This window comes from Benincasa hispida, chromosome 12, assembly GCF_027475165.1.
Source record: "Benincasa hispida cultivar pf3 chromosome 12, pf3_genome.v1.1, whole genome shotgun sequence".
NCBI classification, from domain to species: Eukaryota; Viridiplantae; Streptophyta; class Magnoliopsida; order Cucurbitales; family Cucurbitaceae; genus Benincasa; species Benincasa hispida.
The window spans coordinates 33267498-33278566 of NC_143489.1; the positions used below are offsets into that span (position 1 = coordinate 33267498).

Genomic DNA, 11069 nt, shown 5'->3' on the forward strand with positions numbered 1-11069 from the left:
TCATAAACGATGATGATGAAGAACAATTATCTTCCAATAACAGTTCAAGTGCTGATGAATAATTTGAATTAGATTACATGATGAGTAATGATGCATCACTAAATTCTCTTTTTCTCTAGCTTACACGTATTTATTTTTAATTTAATATTATTTTCTCTCTTTTGTGTTTGTATAGATACGATGTCAACCCCTAATAGGCAACGGGAGGCTAATGAAGAATTCCAGGAGTTATATCTAGGCAAACGGTATCTTCTGTGGGTGATACTTGTTAACTAAAATAATCATAAACTGTTTTAAATTTTTTATTCTTCAGATAGTGGCTCAGCATCCAATCGGAAGAAGCGAGAGCATTTGCGGAACATCCAGTTGGAAAAATACGTATAAAAACATGGGAGGATCACAATAGTCATAAATGAGGGGGAGACGAAACCGATATCTCAACATTCGATTCGTTTTAGTAATGTGATCAGTGTCGCCGTGAGATCCGCATTTCCAATACGGTGTCATACCTTTGCTGAGGTTCCAAACGAGTTCATAGAATTGGCTAAAAGTCAATTATTGGTAAGTAATTATAAGTTTTTTCTTTTACAGTCATGACCATCATCTATGCTAATTCTTCCCTCCCTATTTTGTAGGCTCATTTCGATCTTGATCTGTCCAGTCAATGACTGAACCGTTTCATAGAACATCAAATGCAAAACTCGTTCAAAGAATTTAGATCAGACTTGCACAGACATTATAGAAAATGTGGAGATCCTCAGCAAGCACGTGTCAGTTTGCCTAGTTGGCTTAAAAATAGGCCAGAAGACTGGTACTTTTTGTGTGACCTCTTCGAGAGTGAAGCGTTTAAGGTACAATATTTATGGCGTGTATCATTTGCTGCATTTACTAATACATCAAACTATTGACATATTTTTTTTCTTCAAATGTAGGAAGTCTGTGACGAACCAAAAGAATAGAGAGAAATTCCCGTTCGACCATGTAGGTGGATCAAAGTCATTCCTGCAAATTCAGGCAAAGTTGCAGGCAAAGGAGGGTCGAGAAATAGGATGTGTTGACCTATTTAGGGAAACACACTCTAAAGATGGCAAGTTTGTGAACGAGGCTACTGAAAGTGCACATGTAACATCTTTTTCTTTACTATTGTATTTTTTTTTCACTTTTAACTTTAGTCGCTCGTTCTTACCCATTTAATTATTATGTCTAGCATCAAATGTTGGAATTAAAATTCAGCCCCACTGTAGAAGGTTCTCAACCACTAACAGGGGATGAAATCTGTGAGATGGTTTTGGGTAAATGACCCGGATATTCAAAAGGTATAGGTTGGGGCCCTAAGCCTAAGTTAAGAAGGAGTACCATGTCATCAAACTCGTCATCTACTCGAGGAACGAAGGCGGGAGTGGATGAATTGAAAGTCAATTTCTAACAGTCTCAGTCGAGGATTAAGGAACTTGAAGACGCTCAGAGAAAAATGCAAGAGGAACATGCGAGGAAAATGGAAGAAATGAAAAAGATGATTGAAGACATGGTACCATCACAAAGAGAAGACCCATCAAACTAGGTATGATTACTACATTATTTAGTTGTGTAATATGTTGCTATCCTGCAGTTATGATAGCAAAGTTTAGTTATATCTTAAGTAGCTTTATGCAGATATGGTAGCAAAGTTTAGTTATGTCTTTAGTTATGTCATTTAAAGCTTCAACACTCTCATACAAATTAGATAAGCATCCCACCATGCCTTGATGTTTCAAAATCCCAATCACAGTCCCCCAGTGTCGCTCTCTCCAATAATCTCGCTCTCTCATCAATGTCACAGCACATGTATAACTTCATTTGATCAGCTGAAGATTCAAATATTAGGCTTCAAAAGGGTGTCTTTGCTCTGATTTGGTTATAAATATGTGTCATTTAAAGCTTCAACACTCTCATACAAATTAGATAAGCATCCCACCATGGCTTGATGTTTCAAAAGCCCAATCACAGTCCCTCAGTGTCGCTCCTTCCATGAATCTCGTTCTCTCCATCAGTGTTGCTCTCTCCATGTATCTCGCTCTCTCCATCAATGTCACAGCACATGTATAACTTCATTTGATCAGCTGAAGATTCAAATATTAGGCTTCAATAGGGTGTCTTTGCTCTGATTTGGTTGTAAATATGTGTCATTTAAGGCTTCAACACTCTCATACAAATTAGATAAGCATCCCACCATGCCTTGATGTTTCAAAACCCCAATCACAGTCTCTCAGTGTCGCTCTCTCCATGAATCTCGCCCTCTTCATATATCTCGCTCTCTCCATGAATCTCGCTCTCTCCATGTATCTCGCTTGCAAAGATGCCCTCAGCAGCTTCACACCCTGATTGAAATCTAAAGTAATGACATCCAAAGATGCGCCCAGCAGCTTCAATACTCTCAACTATAATTAGATAAGCATCTCACCATGCCATATTATTGAATTTTGAAATGTAAGCAACGAATAAGAAATTCTCAACTGTTATATTCATCCTAAACTCATAAGAAATTCTCAACTGTTATATTCATCCTAAACTCATAAGAAATTCTCAACTGTTATATTTAATTAAGATGTGTAATTAATTGTGCTTTTCCTTTTCTTTTGATCTTATTTTTATTATTAAATTAGAGAGAGCCTTAACTTGTGATAACAAATGAACTAAAAGGTAGACTTAAGCAAATTACATAGCAAAGGGGTAGTTAGCCCAATGAGCCCCAACTATGGATTGGGCTAGAATCAAGACCCATCCTATCATCAAGAGAAATAAAATGCCTGCAACAATTGTTGTTTCAATATTCCTAAGGCTCAAACTGGCATAAATGGATATGGATTTGAATTGAAAGCTCTCCACTTGGACCCATTAGAGAAGAAAGGGTAATTGCAATAAGTGGTACTTTTAGGGGTATTAATCAAGTGAACAACAATATATTTAAAGAATTGAAAAATAACAAAATCTATCAGTAATAGGCCAACTTGTTTCCTTTTTGAACATGTTGCTTAGAAAGTCAATAATCAATTCAAAAGGTTGTCATGCCTTGTCATGTCAATAAACTAAAGTTAGGTCACCCAAATCTTATTATGGTTTTTGTTTTTGTTTCTTTCTCCCTTCCAACAATATTTCTTTACTATTATTCTACCCCATTATCCTATGCATGCACTAATATTATTTTGAGATAAGCTAGCCCTTCTTACATACTTCTCATGCAAATTTAATTTTTACTAGATTCCAATCTAAAAGATCATATAGGACTTTCAAAAATTGAAAAATAGAGGAAATTGAATTGTTTATCCATATAACATTTCAATGTTTTTGTTTTTTTTGTAGAATGCTGTTCGGAGATGAGCTGGGCCAATTGTTGAAGATGTTGTATTCGAGAAGTGTTCTAGATGTTGTTCTCATTCTACTTCTTTTTATGTATTTCTGAATATAATGGACAAGTGTTCTAGATGTTGTTCTCATTTTACTTCTTTTATGTATTTCTGAATATAATGGACAAGTGTTCTAAAGCTGGGACAACGTTTGGATATTGTAATTTTTTACTTGTTATAAAATGGACTTCATTTTCTTTTATGTGAATCTTTATTTGGTATAATATGTTTCACAGGATTTCAGATCAAATTTTAAAAAATTACAAATGATATATTAAATTTTATCCATATAGGAAATTGAATTGTTTATCCATATAGAATCCCCCGACGCGGCGTCGGGAGTTAGGGAAAACTTCGGACGTCTATGTGATGTCGGGAGTTAGGGAGAACTCCGGACGCCGTTTTAAGGCGTCGGGAGTTAGGGGGAACTTCAGATGGGGTGTAGCCCGTCAAGAGTTCAAGAACTCCCGATGCCGTATACTAAGCATCGGAAGTTCCCCCTAACTTCCGATGCCACATAGGCATCCAGAGTTCCCCTTAACTCCCGCCGCTGTTCAAAAGTTCGCCGGGAGATCCTCTCCCAACAGATTTCTCCCGACCAAACTCCCGACGACTGTTTATACGTCGGGAGATCCTCTCCCGACGAATTTTCCACACTTTCCCAATGAAATATGGTGCCAGGAGAAGCCAGGATTCCTGTAGTGTACTGTGCTTTATGTTCAATATCAATATCATAATATTGATATTATGATACTATACGATCAACCTCATGCATTTGTGTACAATCACTTCGAGGTCTGAAGTTTAAACTCCCTACTCTATATTGTCATAATATATATATATATATATATAATTCATAATATGTCGTGACACTAATATATAGATCACATTGACTATTCAATTTTTAATGAAATTCAATACCTTAAAGAAAGATTTTTTTAAGGGGAATTTTCAAAAATAGAAAAAAAAAATACTTACACAAATAGCAAATTTTAATTATTTTCTACTTCTCCATCTTCCGGCTTCTCCTTCTTCTTCAACTGTAAATCTTTTTTTTTTCTTCTTCTTCTTCTTCTTATTCTCCTTATTCAATTATAAATCTTTTTTTCTTCTTCTTCTTCTCTATTTATAGTTTTGTTGCTAGTTCAAAAATGTTAATTAAAATGATAATGATAGAAAATGGAAGACCAAATTATTGACCAAGTGATGGTAGCGTTCGGTAGTTTTGTTGTTAGTTCCATAATAGTAATTAGAATGATAATTATAGATAATGGAAGGCCAAGTGATAGATCAAGTGACAGAAGACTATCAGTGTCTATTTACACTAATAGTCTTCAATCACAGTCTATCTTTGATAGACAATGATAGTTTTCTATCACTGTGTATCAGTGATGGACTACTATCAATTGTCTATCAATAGATAATCATTTTGTTGTTGCTAATTGTTGGTTATTTTTTTGCTTTTAGATAGTTTAGGGGCAATTGCAACTTTAATAAAAAAAAATGAAAATTGGGTACGTGTCTCTTAGTTTTGTTTTTTTTGCAAACATATCAAAAACTTCTGCCTGAAAATTTGATTGCTATTTGATTTCGATGTGATTGTTTTGTGATAGCTATCTGATTTCTATGTGATTGTTATGTGATTGCCACACCTGCAATTACAAAAAAGTGGAAATCATGACTTTGATTTCTTAAAATGTATTTGTCATACAATGCAATTTTTCGATAGTTTATGATACATACACTAGATATTGTTATCGAAATTCGTTATTTTTAGATAGTTGTAATAGACATTGTTATCAATGTCTATCATATATAGACACTGATAGAAGTCTATCAACATTTATCAGAGATAGAAGCTGATAGAAACCTATCACTAATAGACGCTGATAGAAGTCTATTAGTGTCTATCAGTGATATAAACTAATCGAAATTCATCATTAATACTACCAATAATAGAAACTTATACAAGTCTATCATTATTAGAAGTTGATAGAAGTCTATCGTGTCTGTTAGTGAGTATTTTTTCTTTTGCTATTTCTGTAAATGGTTTGACATTTTTTTCTATCTGTGAAAATTTCTCTTTTTTAATTCAAAATAAAATCGATCTAGACACTACTAAATGATAAATGATCTCAAAAGATTGGAAATAAAAACAAAGAATCTTTTCCATGTGAAATCTCAATATTGTCATTGAAGTAGTATTTATAATGTATGTTTATATAGTTTATAATGTATGTTGATACATTTTTATAAGAGAAATAAATATTTGAATATGTTTCAAATATTAATTATATGAATATGATTCATATAAAAACTATATGTTAAAATTTAATGTGAACGTGATTCATATAAAAATTTTTAAGTTTTATGAGAGAAATAAATGTTTGAATATGATTCAAATAGTAATTATATGAATATGATTCCTATAGAAACTATATGTTAAATTAATATGAATATGATTCATATTAAATTTATATATTTTATTGAGAGGTACTATAATTTGAGTATGATTCAATTATTATTTATATGAATGTGATTCATATAAAAACTATAGGTTTAAATTAATATGAATGTGATTCATATCAATACCTTAGGTTATTTGAGAGAATAATAAACTATGATTTATGTTGTATGTGATATAACATTAACTATAGGTTATATATGTTATATGTGATATAACATATAATCAGTATATATATTAAGTGGTTAATATATATATTAAATTCAAATTTTTGAATTTGAATTTAATTTAACTAAAATTAAAGGGGAATGAGTTATAACTTCCTCACTCATTATTTTTTTAATCTCACTCTCACATAAAAAAATTAGGGAAAAAATGGAGAGAAAGTTCTCTCTCTTTGTGGCTCTCTGGTTCTTTTCCTTCTCCAAATGTTGTTTACAGAGATGAATTTTTCTTTCAATTCTCTTCTCCTTCCTTCACGCCAAGATTGAGTACAAGCCCACACCTCTGCACGATTCTTGACTCTCAAAATCATGGAGAAGACCCTTTGGTGGTGTCCATTCCTATTCATTGAGTTCATGGATGCCGAGTTCGTGAGATCGGGAGAAGACGACTTCAATTGGAGAGGAACGTGAAGATTTGGTCTTCAAGGGTATGTGATTTGTTAATCCCTTCCTCTCTATTTGAACTGTAGAAAGTATGCTTAGGTTTATGTTTTTCCATGGTTTCTGTCACTCAGAATTCTGTGTATTCTGTAAAACGAAATTTAGAGATTGATGTGTCCAATTGCTTCCATTGCGGAGAATTCTAATCCCTTCATCGTTATCTTCAAAGCTTCTCCATAAGCATGTAACTGGTCAAAATACTCCTCAGGCCTTCCTCGAACCATTACTAAAGCCTCTTCTCTAGACCACCAAGCTTTCTTATAACTAATATTAACACCATATCCCTCCCGCATATCCTGCATGAAATCCTTTGGCCTATATATCCTACCAATGTTCGTGAACTTGGACTTAATCAGATAACCAAATAATCTTTTCCATGTCACTACTAAATGATAAACGATCTCAGAAGACTTGATCTAGACACTACTAAATGATAAACGATCTCATAAGACTGGAAATAAAAACAAAGAATCTTTTCCATGTTAAATCTCAATGTTGTCACCGAAGTAGTAAACCCGATCGTATAGAATTTTTACAAGAAGAAAATTAATTACACCTATGTTGAATGGTTATTAGAGAAAAAATAAAATGTACATCAAACTTATATTAAATTGTTATTAGTGAAATTAATTTTGTTAGAAGACAACTATATATAATGGTTCACATTTAATAACTATTTTCAAACTCTGACAATAGAATAGTTAAATTGGGATGGTTATGGTTGAGAAAATTTAACAATGTGATGGTTTTTAACCCTTCCCAAAATGAATAGAAAAATAGAAAATAAGTACAACAGAATAAAGGTTAGTTTGGGATAGGCTGTCGTTGATAAAAATAACTCTTATTTCCAGCAAACTTCACCACTATATAATCTTTCTCATGCAAACAAATTTCTTCACACCTCCTCCATTCAATATCACTTTTAAAACCCAAATACATATATATATATATACATATATATATATATATATTGATCGTCCATATTACCATATATAGAAAGGAACAAAAAAATAAAATAAAATGGTCGGAAAGGTGGTCGTGTCGGGATTATCCCTTATTCTCGTGGTCGGTGTAGCTCTGGCCGTTGTTGCTACGGTAAACAAAAGCAATAGTTCTAATGCTGCATTGGAGTCCCCAAAGATGAAGGCAATCTCAACCATTTGTTCTACTTCGGATTATCAAGAAGAATGCAAAAATACACTTAGCAATGTTGCTCATAATGCCACTTCAAATGACCCCAAAGATTATGCTAAAGCGGCAGTTCTTGCCACTATCGAGGAGATTACAAAGGGCTACAACTTCTCTGATACCCTTATGGTGGAGGCTGCTAACAATGCCTCCACCAAAATGAGTGTCGAAGATTGCAAGGATTTATTACAGTTTGCCATTGATGAGTTGCAGGAATCTTACTCCGCCATCGGAGACTCTGATTTGCACACCGACACAGATCGTGTTGCTGATATAAACAATTGGCTTAGCGCCGTCATTTCTTATCAGCAATCTTGCCTCGATGGACTTGAAGAATTTAATCCCCAACTCAAACAAAAGATGCAAGACAATCTCAGTGTTGCTAGCAAGCTTACCAGCAATGCTCTTGCTGTTGTCAGTGCAGTTTCCAATATTCTCGATAACTACCGCTTGCAATTGAAGGTTATGCTAAATCTCTAAATCCTAAACCCTGGACATTAAACATCGATTTCATAAGTCGGTGTTAAATAACTCAACTTTACTAACTTCAATAGTGCACTATTGAAGTTCACATTTATCGATGAACTCCATCTTCTCTTCTTTCTCTCTTTTGTACATTTAACGAGAAACTCCATTTTTACAACTCTACACTCCAAAAACATACTTTCTAACTCCACCATATTAATTCTAGATTTCATAACTCAACTCAATCACCCAAACACCCCCTCCAATTAATTATGGGAGTAGTAGTTGCCAAGTGTGAAGTTGTGAACTTTCCTAATTTGACTAAAGGAGTTTGTGGACCCCTTGACTAAAAAACATCAAATGCTAACTCCTTGCATTATGAACTCCAAAAGTTCGCAACTCTAAGTTTCCACCACCAACAGGTTATAGTATATTTAATGAACATATTTTATTTTTTGTAAGCAGGTCCAACCAAATGGTCGCAGGCTTCTTGGAACAACAGAAGTAGGGAGTGACGGTTTCCCAATATGGTTGTCTGGGGCAGACAGGAAGTTGCTTGCAGCCAGAGGAAGAGGCGGCCGAGCGAGGCCAAACGCAGTGGTGGCTAAGGACGGTAGTGGGCAATACAAGAGCATTGCTGCTGCATTAGCTGCATACCCAAAGGCCCTAAAAGGAAGATATGTAATCTACGTGAAAGCAGGGATCTATGATGAACACATCATTGTAACTAAAGACATGAAAAACGTTTTCATGTATGGAGATGGCCCAAGAAAAACCATTGTCACTGGTCGAAAGAACAACCGTGATGGCTTCACCACCCAAAACACTGCCTCTTTCGGTAAATCACATGGCATATTATTGTGTTAATCCTTACAAACTAACATATTATATTTACATTTTGAAATTACCTCTCGCAGCTGCCTTAGGAAACGGATTCCTCTGCAAATCCATGGGATTCACCAACACAGCTGGCCCTGAAGGCCACCAAGCAGTAGCTCTAAGAGTTCAATCCGACAGATCTGCTTTCTTCAATTGCAGAATGGACGGTCACCAAGACACTCTTTATGCACAAACCCATCGTCAATTCTACCGCAACTGTGTCATATCCGGCACCGTAGACTTCATCTTCGGCGACTCAACCACCTTAATCCAAAACTCCTTAATCATCGTTCGTCGCCCAATGGACAACCAACAGAACACTGTCACGGCCCAAGGTCGCGACCTGCAAAAACAAATCACCGGCCTAGTGATCCACAACTGCAGAATCGTCCCAGAACAGAAGCTATTCGCTGAGAGGTTCAAGATTCCAACATTCTTGGGACGCCCATGGAAACAATACGCGAGGACCGTGATCATGGAGACGACATTGGGCGACTTCATTCAGCCGGCTGGATACATGCCATGGTCTGGAAATTTTGCATTGGAGACTTGTTTGTATTTGGAGTATGGAAACAGAGGACCTGGGGCTAACACCAATAGGAGAGTAAGATGGAAGGGTGTTAGAGTGATTGGAAGAAATGAAGCTTTGCAATACACTGCTGGGCCGTTTCTTCTTGGAAGAGCTTGGCTTCCAAGCACCGGTGGACCTTACTTCTTGGGATTGAAGAACTAGAAGAAAGGTGTTTGTTAATGAATAATGTGATTTAATTATCATCTCTTTGATTTGATTCGGGGCAATTCCTATTCATCATGTATTGTGGGCTGATATTCTATTTTTATTAAATTTGCTTTTGGTTTTGACTTTATTTCTTTTATTGTTGCAACATGTGATATGAATTTGTCCAACCATGCCTCAAAATGTGATATGGTTCTAGCTTATTAAATCACTCGGATTCAAAAACAAAAGCCAATGACATTCCAAGCTCTCTTTATAATCAAATTTACAAACGAGAATATTCCTAAAAAATTCCAACTACGATATGAAATTAAAATTTTGGGGTAGTTGAAAAAAAATATATATAAAAATTGTAAATTTAATAATGGTTTGTTGAAATTTACAAATATGACAAGAATATGTAAGACCCCAAATTATCCATGCATACAAAAGAAGGGGCAAGAAAGGGAAGTCAGAGGAGAAAGAGACCAAAAAGTTAGTTAGACCGTTGAAAACAGGATTTAAGGGAGTCCTTCTAGGAGAAGGAAATCATCTTGGGATTAGAGCTTGTGAAGGTTTTTTTTTTAGAGGGAGGCATTCTCGAATCAACCCTTATCTTTTTGTTTCTTTTCTATTTTCTGCTTCTTATCTTTAAATCTATCTCTGAACTTGTGTACTGGTGGATACTATTCTGAAAATAATATTGTTTGGGAGATCTATCCCTATTTTTGTCTTTTGTTGGGTATCTTGTTTTATGCAGGTTGTCTAGATATCTAACAAATTGGTATCAGAGCTCTACCATCCTGGGAAAAACAAGAAGTATGATGGTGAAGGAGACTGAGAATAAATTCAAAGCTCATGACAAGGATATCGCAGGACTGAAGGAGATGAAGTTTTCCATGTGCCAAAATGTGGATCGACTTATGGGTGAAATGAGAGAGATCAATTTGAGTAGGGAGAAGGAAGGATCCTTGTTGACTGAAGGATCTCATAAGAAAGGAAAATTGGTAGATGCCGAGAGTGGCGAACCCTCGCAAGGAAAATCGAGGGAGGGGGAGGGGGGATAAGAACGAGTATAAGAGATTGGACATGCCCGTTTTCAAGGGAGACCACCCAGATTCTTGGTTGTATCGAGCAGAGCATTACTTTGAGATTCGTGAACTGACAGAGGAAGAAAAGATCGAGGTGGCTTCGTGAGCTTTAACCCTAAAGTGATCAGCTGGTATCGTTGGACACACAATCGGAACTCGATTCGGACTTGGGAAGATTTTAAGAGAAGGATGTTCGAACAGTTCAGGACAACCTGAGAA

At 35.4% G+C, this 11069-nt stretch overlaps 1 protein-coding gene and 1 pseudogene across 1 annotated transcript; both read left to right on the forward strand.

Moving 5' to 3' along the window:
- Positions 1-671: 671 nt before the first annotated feature.
- Positions 672-1426, forward strand: LOC150031949 (uncharacterized; annotated as a pseudogene).
- A 6041-nt stretch (positions 1427-7467) lies between these two features.
- On the forward strand, positions 7468-9800 carry LOC120068251 (pectinesterase/pectinesterase inhibitor-like). Its single transcript, XM_090308583.1, has 3 exons — positions 7468-8162; positions 8631-9003; positions 9083-9800. Exons 1-3 carry the CDS (start codon positions 7533-7535, stop codon positions 9775-9777), a joined length of 1698 nt encoding a protein of 565 aa, XP_090164709.1. The 5' UTR covers positions 7468-7532; the 3' UTR covers positions 9778-9800.
- Positions 9801-11069: the final 1269 nt, after the last annotated feature.

Coding starts and splice junctions, on each gene's coding strand:
- LOC120068251 (XM_090308583.1), top strand. CDS start 7,533: ATGGTCGGAAAGGTGGTCGTGTCGGGATTATCCCTTATTCTCGTGGTC. Junction 8,163..8,630: donor ACTACCGCTTGCAATTGAAG/GTTATGCTAAAT, acceptor TTTTGTAAGCAG/GTCCAACCAAATGGTCGCAG. Junction 9,004..9,082: donor CCAAAACACTGCCTCTTTCG/GTAAATCACATG, acceptor TACCTCTCGCAG/CTGCCTTAGGAAACGGATTC.